Source organism: Zonotrichia leucophrys, chromosome 15, assembly GCF_028769735.1.
Source record: "Zonotrichia leucophrys gambelii isolate GWCS_2022_RI chromosome 15, RI_Zleu_2.0, whole genome shotgun sequence".
In the NCBI taxonomy this organism is placed as follows: Eukaryota; Metazoa; Chordata; class Aves; order Passeriformes; family Passerellidae; genus Zonotrichia; species Zonotrichia leucophrys.
This window is the reverse complement of record NC_088185.1, coordinates 5,218,580-5,240,153: the sequence shown is the minus strand read 5'-3', so window position 1 is coordinate 5,240,153 and position 21,574 is coordinate 5,218,580. Positions and strand designations below refer to the sequence as shown.

At 43.7% G+C, this 21,574-nt stretch overlaps 1 protein-coding gene across 4 annotated transcripts in view; it reads left to right on the top strand.

Annotated features, from left to right (window-relative positions):
- TTC28 (tetratricopeptide repeat domain 28) overlaps positions 1 to 21,574 on the top strand; it is a 108,117-nt gene that overhangs the window by 20,373 nt on the left and 66,170 nt on the right. The window contains exon 1 of one of the 4 annotated variants that reach the window (XM_064727359.1): positions 2,160 to 2,221. The exons of 2 other annotated variants lie outside the window; for them this stretch is intronic. In XM_064727359.1, coding sequence (XP_064583429.1) covers positions 2,207 to 2,221 — 15 coding nt within the window. In that variant the 5' untranslated portion in view covers positions 2,160 to 2,206. Of the gene's footprint in view, positions 1 to 2,159; positions 2,222 to 9,171; positions 9,331 to 21,574 lie in introns of those variants that run through there. One more of the 4 variants, XM_064727358.1, reaches the window with a different exon arrangement.

Genomic DNA, 21,574 nt, shown 5'->3' with positions numbered 1-21,574 from the left:
TCATTGTGACTTCATGACCAAGCTGCAGTATCTGTGTGACTATTTCCTTCTGGCTGATTGGTTTGGGATTGATAACAGGAGTTGGAGCAGAGAGCCAGTTTTCGTAAATTCCAGGGTCTAATCGTGCAGCAGTTCTTGGCTCCAGATCTCTCCACCAATAAGTGTGTAAGTCATGGATCTTTGGTCTTGGCATTTGTCTGCCTTTCTTTAAATGGTTTTGAAAGATTTTGAACATGAACATTTTTCAGGGAATAGAATTATTTTTCTTCTGATTTGCCCTACAATGTAGAACCTATTTTCTTAAGTGTGCCAGAGAGCTTCTGTGCTGCTGAGGCAGTGTTAAGTAATGAGTATGACACAAGATGAGCCATTAATCCCATCTCCAGAGAACAATCAATCTGTACAGTGCCACCTACTATTACCCAGAGCAAAGAAAAACAAAGGGAGGTTTCTTTGGGAAATACAGATTTCCAAGTTTTTGGGTTGTTAAAGAGTTAAAACTCCACTGTGAATAAAAGGAAAAAGGGTTCTGCTGAGAAGTAACTGAGTAGTTACAGCCTTGTGCAAAGAAAATATCTTTACAGGCAGGATAGAATAGAAGCAATTTAGGAATGATTTGAAAACTGCTTTTGAGTAATGGATGTGAGTGGGAGAGAGTGCAGCACAACAGATGAAACACCGAACAAGATTTTGCAAGGGGAAAACTTTTGGGGCTGGAAGTTATCCCTGTTCCCCACAGGGCTGCTGGGGCTGTGTTTTGGTGGTCTGTAGAGCAGAGCCTGCTCCTTGGCAGGCTGAGGAGTGCATGATGTCATGGGATGCAGAGCACATGCACCGAGAGCCAGGAACTGCTGTTCGCGCCGCGGCGCTGCCAGATGTGCGCTCTGAAAAATGGAAAAAGCAGCTTTGGAAAGATGCTGAGAAATGTCCTGTGCTGAGCCGGGGCTCAGCCACGCTCTGTGCACACTACAAATACACTCCATGGGGTTTCTCAGTCCTGGAGCCCAAGTTCTGCTCTTGGGAGCAACCTGTGTAGAATGCCTTTCCAAGTGTTTTTCTGAGATGAGCTCGGAGAAATTCCTGTTTTATGCAGAAAACATACCGAGGGCTTCTTCCTAGGAGTTACTTGCAGCAGAGGAGAATCAAAGGAATCTCTTTATTCCAGTTTTCACAATTTTCACTTGTACTTCCTATTAAGGATGGTTCCACATTCCAGCAGAGGCTCTGGTGCCGGACTTTGCTCTCTTTACTGATCCTCAGCTGTCTCTGCAGATTAACTGGCCTCCAGGAATTATTTGAATCTCTTACCCAACAGTGTTTCACATGCAATAAAGCCAAAGGTGGGTTTAAGCTTTTCTGTATTTCAGGGTGAAAATATGGGATTTTTTCCTAGATTTTTTTCCCCATGGATTTTGAGTTCAACTAAAAATATTTTTATTCAGTACAGAATATATTATCTGGTCATTGGTGTAGAGAGAGTTAAATATAGCTTTGCTTCTCCCTCCTTTTGCACAGGCTCTAATTAAAGGGAGGAGGGGAGATGCTGGAAGGCAGCAACAGGAGAACGCCTACAGAAAGTCAGGAATTCTTTATCCAAATGGAACATTTCAAGCTTGAGAGATTTTTTCTGTTTTATGTATTTTTTTGTGTTTACTGATGGTTTTTCCTGCTAAAAGGATCACTGCTAGCTAATAGTATTATGATCTTGCTGGTCTGTGTACAAGACTACAAAGAAGTCTCCTGTGGTTGTCACAGAGGTAAATTGCCACTCTGGAATCTTTGGAACTGTGCCATCCTGAGGAATCTGCTTAAGGGTGCTCTGATGGTTCCTCTCAGAGGAATGTGAGATCTGTGAGTTGCCAGAATGTTCTTATTGTGCACTTGTTGAGTAGAAATGATTCTGCTGAGCTCAGAGACTGTACCACAGCAGGGATCTGGTTCCTCCTGTCTGGGATGCCCAGGCATTTCTGCCATGCTGGCAGTGAGACCCTGGCCTCAGCAAGCCATGGAAAACTCAGGAGGCAAATTGTGTTCTGGGCTGTTTTAGTAAGGAAGGGCACAGCCCTGTAAGTGCCCCTGTGCTTGGATAGGTGTGGTTACTGCTCCCAGACTTCAAGGCATAAACTTCTAACAAGTGGCATCAGAAAGGAGTTTTCTTCCTCATAAACAAGATGCACCATTTGCTGTCTTCTTCATGTTGTAGAAGATGGATCTACAAGAGGTATGTTCCCAGATTTTGTCTGTTCTCTTAGAATGATCAGGAACCCCAGCAGAAAAAATCAGATTTAATAGGCCAGGCTGTTAGATTTAGGGACCAGCTTGTGTGTCTGATATGGGGTTCCTGTATCACTTCAGTTGAGGCTAGCAACAAGAGCTCTTTAATTTTTATTTTATTTTTCTATTTTTTATATTTTATATTTTATTTTATTTTATTTTATTTTTCTATATTTTATATTTTATATTTTATATTTTATATTTTATTTCATGTTTTATTTTATATTTTATTTTATTTTATTTTATTTTATTTTATTTTATTGGGTTTTGTTGAATTATTTGGAATAAACCATTGTAAAACTGTTTCAGTTTTAGGACATTAAAGTCATGGTAATTAGGCCTAAGCTTTTATACAACTTAATTAGAAGGAGAAGAATAACAGCACACTTCTCTGAAGTGTAAATATGAGCTTATTGGCAGCATTTTACCTTACTCTGATGTTTGTAGAATGATGGTTTGGTAGCAAAGTGAAAACCTGACAATCACTGCATTTCTGACAGCCTGCTATGATGTTGTGTTGAGCAGTGAAAGTCTGTGCCCAGGCAGAGAGAATATCAAACCAATTTGTGTCTCTTTTGTCTGTCATTGCTGGTACATGCAGCATATAAAGGAGGCATTGTGTGTAGCAGGGTAATTCAAGATCTGTTGAATCTTTTCCATTCCTCCTAGACCTTAATAAATTCAAAAGTTTTTTGGATAATTCTTCCCCTTTCTTATTTTTGCTTATTTCATTCAGGTAATTCCTTCCCACACTTCTTTTTTAGAATATTTCTGATTCGCATTCAGAACCTGCAGTCAACGCTACAGTGTATCATGTTAAAAATACTTACCTCAATCTTTTTTCCAGCTATAAGTACTTAATTACATTTCAGTTCTAATTGAGTTTTCTCTGCTGCATGGTGGGGCCTGGGCTTTGGGGTATGTGGGTGACACCAGAGTCCTTGTTCCAAGGGGTCCAGACACATCAGCAGAGACATTCTGGGAAAGCAGATAATGTCATTTTTTCCTGTGTGCCCTGTGCCTGTGCAAAAAGCCTCAATTTCTAAAATATCTGCTGCTAATATCACTTTTTTAAATGGAAAAATCTGTGCTGGAGAAAAAGAAAGGTGAAGTGAGTACAGGTTTCAAGACTGGGTTTGTGCTTCTGGGTCTGCTGTGGGGTCACCTTTTGTAATAAAACTTCAGTAAGCAAAGATGCTAATTGCAAAAATAGATTATGGAGTAATCTAATATCTAGTAATTAACATCCATTTACATAACCTTCAAAAAAGTATTTTAAACCAATCTCTTATCATCAGTAAACATTTTTATGTAGATGCATATGGAATATTTTTTTATTTTTGGTTCTTGCAAATAATTCACCCCACACCTTTCCTGTCAGGCATGAATGGAAACTGCTGCATGGTTGTCTCCTTCTGTTTCTCCACAGAGAAAAATTTTAGTACCTCTTTAAACCTTCTGCTTTTTCAGTGCTGGATGCTTGAGCACATGAAGGTAAATTAAACAGATGTGTTCTGCATTTTTAGGCTGGAGCCAACAGCTGTCCTGGTTATTCTTAAATGCTCTCAGAACTTTATGCAGAAAAATGCCATTGAATTCAGGTTCTGACTGAGCCTTGTGTGCTGGCTTCACTGCTGTAGGATAAAATTAATTGGGGCTGCCTTGGTCACTGGCAGGGTCTCAAGTTGCTATTTTGGTGAGCTCTCCTGATTTTACTGTTTTTAGTAGTTAAGCTAACTAAAATTGCATCAGAAACCTTCATTGTAGTGCTGGGTTGGAGATGCTTCTCCTTAGCAAACTGCACTGGGTGGTTGTTTCAGGTCCCTCCCAACTGGATCTCTTCTATTCTAAGGATCTTAGATGTGACTCCTCAGAGAGGCCAAATTGTCTCTGCTCCAATGATTTCAGTGATGCTGTAGAGTTTTACAACACCTTAAGGTTGTTTCCCACTTTTGAAATGGTTATCTCTGACATGACAGTGACAAGGTATTCTTCAGATTAGCTGTAGAAGGAGTTGCTCCTTGAACATCTGTCTTTCTGAAGAAGATTTATCTGATTCTGGTTTTGAGGGTTCACTGGCTGTCTGTAGACACTCTGTCATTGTAGAGGAGTTCAGTTTATTTCTTTCCTCTGTTCTCCTCCTGCTGCAGCAGTGAAAAGGGCAGCTGTGAGATACAGCGTGCTGTGCTTCGGGAAGATATGGTGCTGCATATGGATAAATTGTGTCACATCTCTTATTCATACAGTCCTGACTGAAAATGTGAACAGACACAAACAAAATTCCTGGTACACATTTTACAAGGAAGTTCAGCAGGTGAACTGCCTATCATTTAAATCAGTAAGAGAAGAGTCCTTGGGGAGTTTTAAGGGCTGTTTCTGACAGTTACAGGATCTTTTGTTGAGTGTCTCAGGGCTCAGGTGTAGGATAGCTTGGGTAACATGCTTACATTTCCATAGTGTGGGAGAAGAATTTAAAATAGACAAAACAGATCCTTTACAATACAATAGTTTTATTGTGTAGCCCTTTCAGACAAAGTTAAAAAAGAATTTTTATTAAAACTTTGCATATGCTCCTATGATTTCTTTAAATTGAGAAGGTATGTTCTGTATCCTGAAAACAGGACAAATTTAATGTGCAGAGTATGTCACCAGGCTCAAACTCCCTCCCTGCTCACCTGTGAGCTCCAGAAGAGCTAATTGTCAAAGCAATAAGTTTGACTTTAATTTATATTACCTTTCAGTTTCTTCATGTCATTGTCAGGTGTATCTGAAATCCACCTCTTTAGGAGAAGTGTCTTAAGTGGGGATGTGATTTTAAACCATAATTGAAAGGTTTCACATTTAATTTGCTGCTGGGGTTTGGGAGTTGGTTGGTACCTCTAGTGCATTGATGGATCTGTTTCCTCAGTGCAAGAGTGTCCTTAAAGGTATCACAGCCATCCTCTATCCTGCTTGATGTTATTTCATATTCAGAAATTCACAGAATTCCTTCATTTCAACACAAACCTTTCCTTTGAATCAATTGCCTCTTCCAGCAAGTGATCATCTCAAGCATTTAGTCCAAGCAGCATCATACCAGGAAGGGCAAGATTGTTTTCAATTTCACTAGTGTCTGCATGTAAGATAATACAGCTTGCAACTGGGTTTTTTGGAAATAATGCATAGGAATGTGTTTAAGGTGTACTCTGAGGAGCAGGCAGAGGGGACAATCTTGGAAATAAAAGCAGTGTTTTGGTTCAGGAACCTGATAACATTGTAAATATACCTTAAAAATTATTTAAATTTGTATAGCCTTTTGCACTAATTAATGTAAATCTCCCATTTTGGACTAGTAAGAGCTTATTTGAGGCTGTTATGCCCACAGAGACACTGAAGATGTGAGTGCTGGCAGATCCTGTGAATAGCTGGAGTCACTGGGTAAGGTGGGGCAAGCGAGGAAGAGCAGCTCTCCTGGTGAGAACTTCCAGGTGTTACAGGTGATTTATTTGGCTCCTCCTTACCTGAGACAGCAGATGGTGATGGAGGTTGGCAAGGGAAGACTGGGAGAAGACCCACAGATAGCAGAAAGGATGTTTGCTTTTCTGTGAATCTTTGCCTTCCAAGTATTGCTTTGACCCACATCTTGCCTGAATTACACTTGTCTCCATAGCAGCAGTAATTGTACTTCCTATGGAAAAAAGGAGGGGCAAGTCATAATTAGAAGCAGGTCCCAAACATGGTTTTCTGCTCAGGATCATGTAAGGGTAGAACTGAAGCCTCCAAAGCCAATAAGAGAGTCTCAGCAGTTCTGAAGGCAAACACCTTCCTTGGTAAGATGCAGTTAAAATTTAGGATATGTTTCCTATCCATTGAAGTACAGAAATACATTTTGCCATAGAACTATCACACAGATATTTCACAGCACATCATGTTTATATAATAGTCACAACTGAGGTGCCAGTAGAGACTCTCACTGTGCTGTAAAGGGAAGGGTGATGGAACAAGGCACTGAGGGCACTGTGTTCTCTCTCTCTCTGATTATCACCTCTCTTCCCCCTGTTATCCCTCATTTTCCCTTCTCTTTTCCAAGGCATGGAGTAGGGCTTTCATTTGAAACACCAAAGGATGGATAATGATGGAGTGTTGACCTTTTATTTCCTGAAGGGTGTGAAATAGATGGAGTTGTGTCACAAGACTTGGTCTGGTAATTAAGAGAGAATTCCTGCACTTGAAGGGAGTTCCCTCCTCCCAGAGCAGAATTTTCTGAACTCCTTTTTCCCTTTTGCAGCTACAGCAGCTGCTGTAGCTCAGTCACTCATGCAGAGTCTCATCTGTAAACCCTTGTGAGGTGCTGTGTCTGCCTTCAGCCCTCTGGCTGGAGGGGGGAAAAGTGACAGACACAGAAGCACTGTGTAATGAATTGAAAGCTGCTTTAATAAATTCAGAAATAAAAGGACTTGATTTCATTATCCTTCATGAATTTGCCGGGGGACTCAGCTGTTAGGAGCTTGTTCTGCAATGCTCTGGCTGTGTGGGTGTTACTGAAGTGCTGGCATCTCACACTGCCAGGGAAGTGCAGGTTGGTACTCTGAGTCTTCATGGACCTGCTGAGCACTGGCCAATTTAGCTGCTATCTAACTAGAGTGACACAATGAACTGAATTCTCATTCTGCTTGGATAGCCTGACCTGCAAACTGCTCAACAAACCATCTCCAACAGGACCTTTTCCTATTTGCACTGTGTGATTGTTTCTGGGTGATGCTTACTTGAGTTGAGCAGAGGGAATTTCAAAGTGTAACAAAGATATCAACTTAGAATTTATTGAAAAGAAAGGATTATGCAAGAAATGTGGTAATACATCAGACAAATCTTGCCAAAGATTAATTTGAAGAAGATACTTAAAAGGTTTTTTATCCATTGAGTTGTAAGATTGAGAGCTATCAGATATGTCTAATAATGCACAGCTTGCTTCTGGTGTTCACTGAGTGTAGGAAAGGAGGACCATATACTGGACTGTCAGATCTACAATGCAAATTTAAAAAACAGCAGTAAATCAAGGAAAGTAAAAAAATAGAAAGTATTGGTGTAGGCTGTCATTGTGCTGGATTATTTTGTGCTAACTGGCCAAAATTATGACCATTATTCATTCTAAAGTAGCGAAAGGAATAAAATATGTTTGTTTTGTATTTCCTTGTCACTGGACCTGAGATGATTGGAAATGGTATCACCTTTATCTTATCTCCAGTTCCCTTATGTTTCAGTCAGGAGTCACATCCAGGGAGGGGTGAGCTTTGGTGGTCTCAGCTTCTTTACACAGTGTTGCCATAATGGACAGAAAGTCCTTCATAACAATGTTTAAGCCATTAACTGTAACATTACAGTCTCTCATGACAGCTCCTGCATTGCTTCCACTTAATTATCCTTACTTGGGAAGAATTTCAAAAACCTCCTGTTGATTATGTCAAAACACCACATTTTGTAATCTGTGTGAATTTGATGAAGCTTCCTTCTGACAGCCACGTGGAGAATGGCATTGTCTGATGCTGAGTACTTATTTTCTTGACTCAGGAACCAACTGCTATGCACAGAACTCTTCAGAATTGTCAATACCAGTTTTTCAATGTATGGGAATCTGAGTTCCAGGGCCCACTGCTCTGCTGAAGGGCAGAGCTCTGTGAGACACTAGCTCTGAGGAGTAAAACCAGCAGGAGTTCCCGTTCCAGGCCACACCTGTTCTTTTCAGTCCCTGCTGCATTTCAAAGCTTTATTTTTCACTTTTCACTCCGTGCTGCCATGTGCACTGTCAGTAATCCAGGGGAAGGTGTGGGAACAGAAACACAGAGCTCATGTTTGAAGGTAGTGGGACAAGATGGGACCTGCTGAAAGCAGCTTTGGGTCTATGTCTGAGTTTTGTGTCACTGTGGAAGGGAGTGGCATCTGAACATCAGGGTTGGATCTGAAATACCCCTGTCAGTGCTCTGGTCTCCCTGAGACCCAAGGCATGCTGTCCTTTGGGACTGAGGAGGAAAGAAGCAAGTGCTGTATTTCCAAGGGACTTGGCAGTGAATATTTTTTGACCTGTGTTTTGATATTACATTTGCCATTACGTTTATTGTTTACCTCCGAGATGCTGCTTGTTGATCATTCCCACAGCAATGAAAACTACACCTCTGCACCATTTCAGCAATGTAAGCCCGGAGTTAAACTGTTGTGTTCATACCCTAAGGATTTATAACTCTCTTGAGCCTATTAGAGCAGCCTCAAAACAGCCCCAGAGCTCAGGCTGGAGCTGTGTGATGTTGGAATAACCGGCTCCTTGGAGATGGCCACAGTGCCCAGCCCTGGCAGCAACAGCGCCATGGAAAAGACGTGAACAGAAGGCAGAGCTGGGGCTGCACAGCCCTTCCTGCTGCTCCTCCGTGTGCCCGGGGCTCACTTGTGTGCAGGACACAGCGACTGTCCCCGTGTGCTGGGCTGTCCCCGTGTGCCCCTGACACGAGGGTGCTGTCCCCGTGCCCTGATGTCTCCGTGCCCGGGCACAGGGGCTGTTCCCGTGTGCCCCTGACACTGGGGGCTGTCCCCATGTGCCGGTGCCACCCGGGCTGTCCCCCTTGTGCAGGGTGACACCGACAGGGGGCGCCAGAGCCGCTCCTGCTGGCAGCGCCCCCTGCCGGCCCGGTGCGTCCGTGCCCGCTCGAGTGCGGCGGGGGCGGGGCCGGCGCGCGGCGGGGGCGGGGCCGGGCGGGTGCCGCCCCTGAGCTGCCGCGCGCCGGGCGGGCCGGGCCGGGGCCGTGTCCTGGTTCGGGTCTCGCCGCCCGCGATGCGCCCGGGAGCGGCCGCGCCCCGCGGGCCCCGGGCGTGACCGGTGCGGGCGGAGCCGCCGGCTGGGCCCAGCCCCCGCCCATGGCCCGCGCGGCCGGGCCGGCTGCTGTCCCGCGGGACGCGGCGCGGGCCTGGCGGCGGGGCCGGGCAGCATGACCGCGGGCTGCGGCCCCGCTGCGCCCGCCGCCCCAGCGCCACCTTGATGCTGCACGTCCCCGCTCTACAAATATGATGAAATGGCAGCCCCGGAAGAAGGTGAGTGCCGGCGGGGTCCCTCGGCGCTGCCCCGGCCCCGAAGGGAGCTCTCGGAGGTGCGGGCGGCGCTCGGGCCGCGCCCCGGCACGGCCGCGGCTCCCGGTGCCCGCGGAGGGCCCGCCCGGGCGGAGCGCGGGGTCCGTGCGGGGCCGCGGCCAGGACGCTGTTCCGTGGCGCTTGGCAGCGCGTTTTATGGATATTCTTTGAAGGGAAAGCCCAGCAAAGCGAGTGGGCTGTGCCGCCCCTCTGCGGCAGTGACCCTTTGCTCCTGGCAGCTGTGGACTATTAAACTTTTTATTTTCTTTTTTTTTCTCCGATTTAGTTTTTTGTTTGGTTTTTAGTTGGTTTTTTTTTCTCGTTTGGGAAAGCCTGCTTGAACCAGCAGGGCTCCTTCTGTAGCATGTTGTGTGATACTGTGTCTTACATCAGGGAAGAAATCGGAATCATATGTGAAAGGCATGAGAGTGTCTCTGGCTGTGAGTGTGAGACGCGAATAAACGGTGTTAGACTGTCCTGGTTGGAACGTGCCTTGTGCCACTGCAGCTCCGGCTGATCACTCAGGCTTTGTACACGGCTGCCTCATCTCTTTTCAGCTAGTCTGAAGCTCTTCCTTCAGTTTTTTTTCAAGCAAGTGATTGTACCTAGTGAGAGGAGTTCTTATTTCGAGTCATTGTCTTGTAAGAAGGATAAACAGATGACAGTCAAGCTTGGTGGGAGTGTTGGTGCATTTTTCAGGTCCCTCTGTGCCTCCTTTCAAACTGGTTTTAAGATGTCTACAAGCTGTAGGTTTTTAAATGTCTGTTTTTACTATTTTCAAGCGAATGTGCAGTCACTCCTGTGGTTATGGCTGTGGAAACCCCTCCAGGCCATGGTTACAGCTGTATTGACTGAACCACTGAAATATTATTCTTGGCTGTTGGCTGGACTCCTCGGCTCTGGAAGATTCTGTTCAGAGTGTCAGGATTCACTCGGCAGTATTGGCTCACCCACTTATGCTTAAATCACCATGTCAGATGGTTCTTTTTTTTCCTCTGCATTATTGTCTGTGTCCAAATCGAGTTGATTTTGGGCAACCAAATTTGATTGTGTAGAGGGTACACGAGACAACTGAACTCCTCTGAGCTGTCAGGCTTGCCTGAGCAAAAAATAATTCCTGTTCCTGATGTGATGTGATGCACACTGTGTTCGTGTTGGGGTAGGCTGTGTGTTCAGCTGTAGTCCCAGGGAATCTCAGCAGAGGTTCCTCAGGCTGAGCTGCCAGCAGCCTCACGTGAGCACGGCTGGGATTTCTGCTGGCCCGCTGCCCTTGCAGCGCTGCCGTCATGTGCTGCTCGCGGCAGCCTCAGCAAAGGGGCTGTGCACACCACGCAGGGGATTCTGCTGCCCCAGCTCTGAGTGGCACAGAAAATGAGACAGGGCAGCTCTGAGTGGCACCACAGCCCCTGGTACTGCTGGTCCTTTCCTCAAGTGACTTCTGAGAAGTCAGTTCCCTGCCTGGTCCCTGTGAGAATACCCAAATAGGAGCTGAATGCTTGTGCTGCTTCACTGAATCGGGAGTCTCCCTTGATTTATTTGTTTATGCTTGTGTTCTGTGGCTTTACCCATGTTTTTGTTATTAAATGTTTTAGGTGTTTTGCTCATTGAAAGATATTTGCTTTTACAGCTGTGAAACAGTGCTGTGTAGAATCTCATGCAGTTTATTAGTCCTGTGTGTAACCCTCGAGTATGCTCCTTTGTCTGGTGATTCACAAATACAGCTATTGCCTGGAATGTGTAACAGTTCTCTTGCCTTCAGCAAGTGAAAAACTGAATTTGCTTGTGGCTGAAATACTCCTGTTGTAAACCATGTGTGTTTTTAAGCTTAAAAAAATGACTGTTGTTTACTGATATTTTCCCACAAGCATCAGAACTAATAAAGACTCTTTTCCTGTGGACCTTGGTGACTCACCTCTGGCTCCACTTCCTTCCAGGTTCCCCCTGCATCCTTGTCTTCCAGTCCAGAGCAAGGTCCATGCTGGCCAAGTGCCCTGGGATGCAGGCACTGGGCCCAGGAGCCAGGGGCTGCCAGGGCAGTGTGTGAGTCTGTTGCCTTGGGAAGTCAGGCTGGAATTCCATCCCCTGCCTTTGGGTGAGCACAACTGCACTGACAGCGTCTCAGGAGCCAGGAATTATACAGGGTCTGGCTGCAGCCATGACTGATTCATTACATTGATCATATTTTTTGAAAAGCATAAAATCAGCCATGTCAGTGTGTTCAGGAGCTCAGTTTTTAGGAATTTCATAGAATTGTTATGTTTGGACGCCAAGTCCAACTGTCAACCCTGCATCACCATGTTCACCACTAAAGCATGTATCCCATTGCCACATCCACATGGATTTGAACATTTACAGGGATGATGACTCCACCACTACCCTGGGCAGCCTTGCTAGGGCTGGACAGCTCTTTCCATGAAGAAATTTTCAATAATATCCAACTAAACCTTCCCTGTTATAACTTGTGGCCATTACCTCTTGTCCTGTCATCAGGAGAATAACCCTCAGGTGGCTACAACTTTCAGGCTACTCCTTTCAGGGAGTTGTAGGGAGGGAGAAGATCCCCTCCAAACTTCCTCCAGGCTGAGCTTGCCCAACTCCTTCAGCTGCTCTTCATCAGATTTGCTCCAGACCTTCCCCACCTCTGTTCCCTTCTCTGATGATCTCTTCCATCTCTCACTGAGGGCATGCTGGCAGTTTTGTAGTTCTGAAACGAAATCTTTCCCTTATCAACACCTCTTTTTGAAGATTCTTTGGCTCCAGGCAGAGCCACGTCTGCTGCCCACGGGATGATGGCTCAATTGGCTCCCTCCTCAGTGAAATGGTGATTTTTGCTGGATCCCATTGCCCTGGACTTGCCTTGGGCTGCTCTGACCTGTTGTTGGCCAGGGTTTGCTGCTGCTCTGGGCTAAGAGGAGAAAAGAATGGTGTGGATGGTGGTGTGGTTGTGTTTGGTGATGCAGAATAGTGAATCTGTGGATAATAATAAAGATATCTTTATACTTGTGAGTGCCTGATGGGGTACTGGAGTTCAGATGAGAGCCCTTCTTTCCAAACTGTTCAAGCCAGCAAGTTGTATGAAGTGGTGCTTCATGTTTATGAAATGTACCTTGTTTATATGTAGGAGTAGTGTGGGAAATTCTGCCTGCTTGAGCCTGATAACAGCAGCTGGTTTAGATACTAAACAAAATTGCACAGAGGAGTCAATTGCTAATCAATTCTGTGACTAAATGCTGGACAAAACCTGAACTGACTGTGGTGGGTGTGGATGTCATGAAGCATTCAGTAAATCATCAATAGCAACACAGGGCTGAGCTGAGCTATCCCTTTGTTCCTGACTGCCACAAGTTAGCCATATTTACCAAGAACATTTCTGTAAGAAGATTCATTCATGTGTAATGGCTCTGTGTACAAACAGCTTCTTCAGCTTTCCTGGAGTACAGAAGAAAATATGCTCTTAGGAAATTCATGCAAATCTGATTATCTCTCTGCCATAAGTTACTCTCTTGGAGATCTGTATTTGTTTTTTGAAATCTGAATGTGTATATTATGGTATGTCCAAGTCCTCTGTTTGTATTTTCAGTATGTGCTGGAGACTGGATTAGTGCATTTCATCTTGGTCACTGTGTAATAGTAGGATCCAAAAGCTCAGATTTATGGTTTTTTTTCCTTGTAATCTGTAACTTTGTGCCACCATTCCTGGCTCCATCTGTTCCTGCTGCTACTGAATCTGGGCACACACATCATGTTCTCCATGGGAGAGGAGCTGTTCTCTTGCTGTGCCATTTGGAGCTGAAATGGGGTTGAATGGGAGTGTTTGGGTTCCTGGGATAACCTCTGTTATTCACTAGAAACAATGAAATACCTTTTTGTGACCTTGTTCTTGTCAGTAATGATGTCTGTGTGACTCTTACAAGCAAGCACTGTGGGGAATCTACAGTGATTGCAATCTGTATTGTGCTGCAGCTAAAATGTCACAGGCTGTGGAGTCCTTTTCCATGGGGAATGGAATGGGCAGGCCCCTGGGTGGGCCATTGGTGTAAAAGTCACTTTTTCACTCTGTGTTGTGGGGTGAAATGGATTATGCTGTGGAAAGGGCTGGGGAATGCTTGCAAGGCTGATCATTCCTGCAGAGGAGCATGAGCTCAGCTGACCTTGGTGTCCTTCCTTCTCTGGGCAGGCTGGCAGGTGATGGGCAGCACTGGGATTGGTTGCATGAGGGTTTGTTGATGTGCCAAATACCATGATTTTTCTAAGCTGGAAAGTCAAACTGATTTTCCAGAATTCTGTTCATATTAGGTGAAAATAAGCAAATTAATTTTTTAAAAATATTTTCCCCCCTTTTTCTTCTTTTCCTTTCTCACCCTTGCTTCTTTCCCCACTTTCATAACTGGCACTTATCAAAGAAGTATTCATGAGCTTTCCTATTTTATATTTTTAAGAGACTTTTAAAATCTAAATCTACCCTCTTATATGCTTAAAAAAACAGAAAAGGATAGTATTCCTGACCTGTTAAATATTGCAGATCTTTTCCATTTAAGGCAATCCAGTCCTTGGCTCTGGAATGATGTTATGCCTGAATTCATAGCGATCTGAGCTGGTAATCTGTTGTTCTGCTGGGATGGACCAGTGTCCTGCCTTCCTCTTAACAATGACTGAAATCAAAAAGCTGCTGTCAGAGAGGGGAGAGCCTGAGGGCACCTCCTTGAGGGGGAGGCTGACTGGGTGGGAGCAGGGCTGAATTGAATATTTCCAGTAGAAAATTCTGCAAAATCCTGATAGGTCTTACCCCATTTCTCACAGATTTCTGTGATGAAATGTGCACTTTGTAACTATAGTGCATCGTCTAACATTTTTTATATCTGATATGAGTTTCTATATCTTCACTTCCACTCTTATGGGCATAGTAAGATACCTGACACCTGCTTGGTGTTGCAAGCTCTTTTTCTGTACTGTGTACAGCAAAGACCCAGCATCTTCTGAGGGGACAGTCCCCCAAAATGTTATTTTATCTCTTGCTATCAAATTGCTGTTGCCTTTCTCATCTCTTGTGCTTCAGGGTCTCCTGCTGTATGGATGATTGACTTTCACCTGTCTGTGACCATTTAGAGTCTTTCAGCACACTGAATTATTTGATAATACTGTTTATCTGTTGGGTCAGTGGTGAGCTCTGATAAACTTGCTCTGAAAACTCTTGTTCTGGAAGATGCTGTGCTTTGAGCAAGCTCAGCCCATCACTGCAGATCAGTGAACACTGTGCTCCCTTTCCACAGGCTTGGAGCAGGATGTTCTGCTGTACTGCTGGAAGGCTCAGTTGGGATATTATGGGATAACAGAGATGTATGGGGGCAGCAGCAGTCCAGCGGACTCTGTTCCCACAGCTGGTCACAAGAGATGAGGGATTGTACATATTTGCTTATGAAAAATGGTGAATAACTGACATTACATGGTCCTGACAGACATTTTCCTTATGCACAAGGAGAACAGCTGACAGACATTTTCCTTGTGCACAAAAGCAACAAATGCAAATATTAGTTTCTCGTAACCTCTGGTATTTTGTTTGCATTTATACAGTTTTTGCAAATACTGGAGCAGCTGTTGCCATACTTGTCCTTATTGCCCAAAAAGGAATGCATATCCAAATGCTGTCTTGGAGCCTTTGATTCCCTCAGCAGAACAGAACTGAATGTCCAATATGCAGTGCTATAACTGATCTTCCTTTGATGTAATCTGTGGATATGATCTATTTCTCTTCTTCTGCATGCACTTCTAAAAATCCATATATTTTAGGCTTTTATGAAAACCTAATTATAGAGTCATTAAGTAGGGTTTGGTGATTCTGTTAAGGTTATCAAAGATAGATGCATATTTTGGCAGAGCAGAAATGTGGGTTAATCAGTGTGATGGCAACATACAATTCACCAAGAAAAATATTCCTCCTCTATTTCCTAAATAGAGCATTTGATAGGAATGTCCTTTGCAGTAAGTGCTGTACTGCAGAATTTCAGTGTAGAAGATAATTATTACTTGTAATTATGGAAATTTCTGCAAGGGAAATTGTTTGAATTTGTTCCTGTTAGGAAATGGAATTGCTCTACTTGCAATATTTGAATCCTTTTAGATGATTAATTCAATCTTCCTTAATTCCTGTGTATGGGTCTTGTAACCTTCTGATACACCTAAAATCATCCCTTCAGCCTGGCTCATCCATTTGAATTTCTACTAGAGCTTACTTTGGTTTAGAAGAAAAATCCATGACATGCACAAAGCTTCTCTTCGACTGGGTCTATTGCTTCAAGAGCTGACAAAAGAGGTTAAAAATGAGCATGAAGTTAGATGTAGGTGGAGGTGAAAGAAGAGGATGTGAGAGCTGGCTAAGGTCAGAACTTATGCCTTATAGCAAGGGTGCATGATGTGTGCATTGTACCTGCATTGCACCCTGGAGTCAGGTTGGATTTGTAAGCACTGCTCTGCACAGCTCATCATCTTGCTGTGTTTGTACATGTTTGTCAGAGTTCTGTATTTGAATTGAACACTGGAAAATAATTTCATGATTTGAAGTCTTTCTGATTAGTTTCAATGTCACTTCACGATGTTTTGTGGAAAGAATGAAATCTTCAGCTGCCAAATGACATTAGTGCTTTTTAGTATATTTGTAACATTCTTCTCTGTGTTACTTTATTTAAGTAGAAATACCCTGCTCTGGTGAATCAACCCTTGTAATAGGGATTCCTGGGTCAATTTGTAAGAGAAGCAGCTGCTTGTATTGCTGAGTGTATTTAACTGGAACTTGGAATATTAGCTTGACAAGAGCAGCTAAGCATACAAATCTGAGAAAATGCAGGCAAAATGAAATTGTAGAATTCCTTGATACAGGTTGAATGGACTGGTTCAGCCACAGAGTGTTTGGGAAGGAAAGCTTGTCTCTGGAGGAATGGAAAAGGATTCCCTGTGTGAGGCAAACACAGTGGTTCCTAACTGAGCCTAATGTGGGGTAACAGCAGAAGCCCAGCATAGAGGGATTTTTTGCAGAGATGCTGGTTTGAAAAGGTTTGGAGTAATGAATAGGGAAATGCTCTCAGATTGCCTTCTCCTATGCTGCAAAACCCAGGGCTTTATAAATAATAAAATACCTGTCTGTGTCATCAGCTTAATTGGAACAATCTCTGAGACCATTACGCTTTGGTTAGCCACAGTTAAAAGTGTCAGTAACATTCCTACTGGGATATTTATTAAAGCTGTATGGATTGTGCTGTCAGCAGAGCTTGGGTTTGTTCCCCAGGAGCACAGCTGCCTGGCCAGAGCTGCTCCCTGCTCCTGCCCTGCTCAGGATGCTTTGGGGATCCTGTGGCTGCTTGGGAGTGACCCTTGGAAAGTGTGTTTGGTGACAGGGGGCTTGGCTCCTCAGCACCTCTCTGCCCTCTGAGCCTTGCTGGTACAGTGTTTTTTTAAATTTTTTTTATTTTTTGATAGAGAGTAATAAGTCATGTTTAAAAACCCCTTTTCTATAAAAATACATGTCTTCCTGTCAAAGTTACTTATTGTTTCTTTTATTCTTGTTTTTTTTTTTTTATTTAGTAGCTTCCTACATTTAATGGAGTAAATGAGGATTGTGAGATGAACGTAAGTGTGGCAACTTTTTGCAAGCTATGATTACATGCTTTCCAGGGCAGCACTTACAATTCAGTGCCTACAGCTATTTGAATAACCCAGTTCTGGGCTTGTGTAGTTTCTTGCCTACATTGAAACAAAATTGCAAGCTGAGGTGGGAATGTTTATGGGTTAGGCTACTCTGAGACTCTGAATAAGAATTAAGTGTAGTGGCTTTAGTTGCAAATAATTTCTGTCCTTTTAATGGAAAACAGTTTGTAGAAGCACTTTGTGTGGTTACTGTGCAAGTGATTGAATCTTTCCTGGACACAAGCTGCTGTTTGGACAGTTGGGTATTGAATTTGGGTGTTGCAGTGATGGGTTGAGCTGAGCTGGAGCTGGCACCTCACGAGCTGGGCAGGTTCTGCAGCCTGGGCTCGGTGCTGCAGTGGTGGACATGCAGAGGATTTGGGAGCCAAGATGCTTCTCTTGGCCGTTGCTCTGGTGCAGGGTCCAAAGGGACTGTGCAGGTCTGGGAGCTGCTGCCACCTCAGATTAATTGGGATGTTGTGTATTTGTAAAGAAGCATGGCAGATTGTATTCTGAACTAAACAGCCATCAGAGGGATAAAACCAACTGTCTGCCCTCCTGGTAAACCATGCTGCTTTTCTTTTAGAATTCTCTGTATTTTTCTTTGTACTTTGCCATTACTCTTTCCTTTTCTGATTATCTTGTAGCCTGCCAGGTGATGATATCAGCTCATCTACCCTGAAACCCAAGTCTGGAATGGAAGGAAAAGCAATTCCTTTGATACTCTGGCAACTATTCACATTTCTCTGACAAACCTCCTCTGCTGTGACTTCCTTCAGCAAACACCGTTTAGACAGGCTGTCCTGTATGGATGGCTGCAAGAGTCTATTCTGCCCTCTCTTAAAGTGGAATCACACCTAAGCAAGCGTGAATTAACCTCCATAAAACATTCAAATATTTTTACTCTTAAGTGGCAGGAAGGAGGGACTTAACTGATACATAAAATATCCAGCTGTGTTATTCATGTTAATTAGGCCTTTGCAGAGACTCTTATGACTTGGCACCATCCCATTTTCCATAGAAATGTTACTCTGTTATGGTTGGAGAGCCCTTTCATGAATTTCTGGGTTCTGAGTATTAGCTCTTGCTCAGATGCAGACTTGTGACAAGGATATCTGGGCACAGAAACACCTTTGCCAGTCTCTCACAGCATGTAATGCAAACCACAGCTTCCCCCTCCTCAGACTTTCTAGAAATCCTTCCATGTGAATGCTGGGGCTCTGGCACAGGATGCCCAGAGCAGCTGTGGCTTCCCCATCCCTGGAAGTGTCCAGGGCCAGGTTGGATGGGGTGGGAGCAATCTGAGATAGTGGAAGGTGGAACTGGATGGGTTTTAATGTCCAAACCATAGAAGCAGTGATTCTGTGAACAGTTTCCTTCATGTGGAACAGTGCAGTCCCTCAGCCTCAGCAGTCCATACAGTTCACCTTTGATGCTGGAAGCACCAGTGCCTTGTTATAACTGCTGCACTTGAAAAGTCTGAGGGTAAGCTTTGTTTGGTGTAGAAAGAATGGAGAAATCATTTTGAAGCAGTGTTTAACTTCTGTCTGGGATTTTCTAAGATCTGATCAATGCAGCTGAGATTAAAGAAAGGAAGAAAATACCTTCCTTTCAGGAAGTCAAGTAGCTCCCACAGTAAGTGTTCCCATTGAGCTACAGTTTTCTTCAGCATGCCACCAGTTATTAGCAACACTAAAAAGAATAGATTTCTTAGGTTGCATGAAAAGCAGGTTGAGCTGTAGAGCATTTTGCAGTGAAGAAATGTGCTTGAAAGTGAGCCAAAAGCTGTCGTTTCCCTTTTCATCTATTAAAAAGTACATTAACACTGTCAATCACCAGGCTTCAGAGGTTAGGCAAATACAGTCAGTATCTGCCAATAAAATCAAAGATTTAACACATCTCAGTATCAAAGTTAGATTAAAGAGAGAAATTTGCCATATGGGCAGGAGCCCCAGCTGTGCTCCAGCTCGGGTGACTCTAAACAAGCCATGATCCTTTGAAATCATCATTGTTCCTGCAGTTAAAGCACTGTGAGTGGCTGGGCAGCAAGGCCAGCACCCCTGGGTGTCCTGCATCTTCCTGTCCTGGGGAAAGGTGGGAAGGCAGCTGTGGGAATCAGGGAAATCTGTCAGCACTTGCTCCCAGGATGTCCCACTTGTAATGCAGTTGATTGAATGGTGATGAGTTGTTTGAGTACAGGTGTCACTTTTATGTTTTTCTGAGACATTAATTCTGTTTTTTGTGTAGCTGGCAGAAGTTAAAAGCATTTGGTGGATTCTCTGTGCTGTTTGCCTTTCTAATTGGCATTATCCTCTGAGCAGTAGCAGCAAAGTCTGTCCAGCAGTCCAGGCTAAAAGTCAGCTAAGTTAGCAGAGAAATTCCCATTATCCTCAGTAGCTGTTGGGTCTGGGTCTGCCCAACCATTTTATGCCAGGATTGCTGAAGACATTAGTATTGAATAATGTATATTATTTTTTTTACACTGCAGATTAAGCTTAAGACCTTGTCAAACCTTGCTTTTACTGTCTTTTCAGAAACAGGTTTGTGTGTGTGTTTGTTTGTGGTTTGTTGGAGTTTTTTTTAAATAGACCTCCTCAGAAGTATGGAAATGTCCATTTCCCCTCATACCTCCCCCCTCTCCCACCACAGAGCTTTATAACACTTTAGCAGCAGTTGCTTTGCTCTCTCTGCAGCTAACTGGATATTACAGGAAGAATGTTGGAGTTTGTGCATGCTTGTTTTTATGGGAAAGTGTTTCCTGGACCCAGCAATCTCCATATTGTGCATTACTCAGACTTCCTTTGAGCTAAACAAGAGCTTCTGGGGTAATAATATTTTATTTTTTTTAGTGTTTCTTATAGTTTGCAGTGACTTTGAGGGTGTGCTGGTGGCTCAGGATGGCCAGTCTTGCCACTTGGGTCAGGGAGCTCTGGAGAGCTGTACCTTGTTTTTGAGTCTTTCCCCATTTTTGCCTTGAAACTGGATTTTTCTATTTGTCCTGGTTGGGGAATAGAACATCTAGATCAGATGAAATGAAATTGTAAACATGCTACAGCTCTGTGAGTTAAAAGCAATTCAGCTGTTTTAAATGTAAATGGTGTAGGATTATATACTTGATTTGTTATAGCTTCCTAATTCTGCCTGCCTCAGCACTTTACTGGCAGTTAATTGCATCAGGGCTCAGAGAAACATTCCATAAGCTGCTGAAGACAGCCTTGCCACAGTCTGACACACTTCTCCCTTGGTTACATAGCAAATGGACACTCTGGGATAATTAGTGAGGAGGAGTTCCAGTGGCCTGGGTACTGTTCTCTGCAGCCTTTTGCCTGTGAAATCCTCTCTCTTCCAAGTCTAGATGTCTTTTATTTTGTATATCAATGTGTGCAGTGATTAGAATGACTAGGTCTGTGTTTTGGTGGGTAAAGAAATACAGGGAAATATTTAATATTTTGCACAGGCACTCAGTGAGGGAGATACAAAGTTCCCCAAAGCCACAATTACTTAAACTTTCCCCTAGTTTTTATTCAATGCACAGAAGTAATCCTGCAAGAGTAGTAATGCATTTAGGTTCTCACTGTTACAGAACAAAGGTCTCAGCAGCAAAAATTCCCTGTTCAGTTTGATCTCAGACAAAGAGATCCAGCTTGATGGCACTGAGATGGGAGATGCCCAGTGAGTCTTAAATTTGAGGCTCTGGGATTCAGGTTGAATCTCTGTCTTTTTTGTCTTCATTTTCCCATATACAACATTTGTTCTCTTCTGTAGGTCAGCATCCCTCTGAATAGGTTGTCTTTGTGCTCTCACAATCCTGACTGGCTCTGTACATGGCTTTAAAAACAGAACGTGATCAACCCCAAACTGTTAACAATTAGTGCAGCCTGGCAAGTTGCTCTGTGTGGTAGGCTGTCTGATGTGAAATAATGCATTAGAGGAAAATTTTCCTGAGGGAAATTAGACTCAAATATGCAGGTGGACCATGTGTCTGTCTCTCTCTCTCCTGGAGATGATGTGTCTTCTGAGGCATAATTAAAATTCTTTACAATTGTTTTCACAGTACACAGTGAATGGATAAGTGTGACAGTTGAATGACAGGCAGATATGCAGCCTAGGACAAGCAGAATGGGTGAATATAGTTTTCTGACTCAAACTTTTGTTATGAGCTGAATTCACAGCTGTTAGGATATAGACATGAAATTGAATCTGCCATTCTAGATGCTGATTTCTTTTCTTTGTGCTTCTTTTTGTATGTTGAACCTCTTACTAGCTCTTTCTTCCCAGATCCTTCCCTATCCAGGGGTTGTGGTACATTGAGTCTGTGGCAGTGGGAGCTGATGGTCTGTGGCTCACTCTGCTGCGTTTAGGGAGAAGTAATGTCCCTGGTGATGTGGCAAGGCAGTAACAGATCCAGTAACCTTCACACAGAGCTTTTGACTGCCTCCTCTTTGCTTAGAGCATCTACACCCTAGAGGCTTAAAAGACTGATGACCTGCCAGGTGCCACGTTTACTTCTTAAACTTCTAGTTTTAACCTT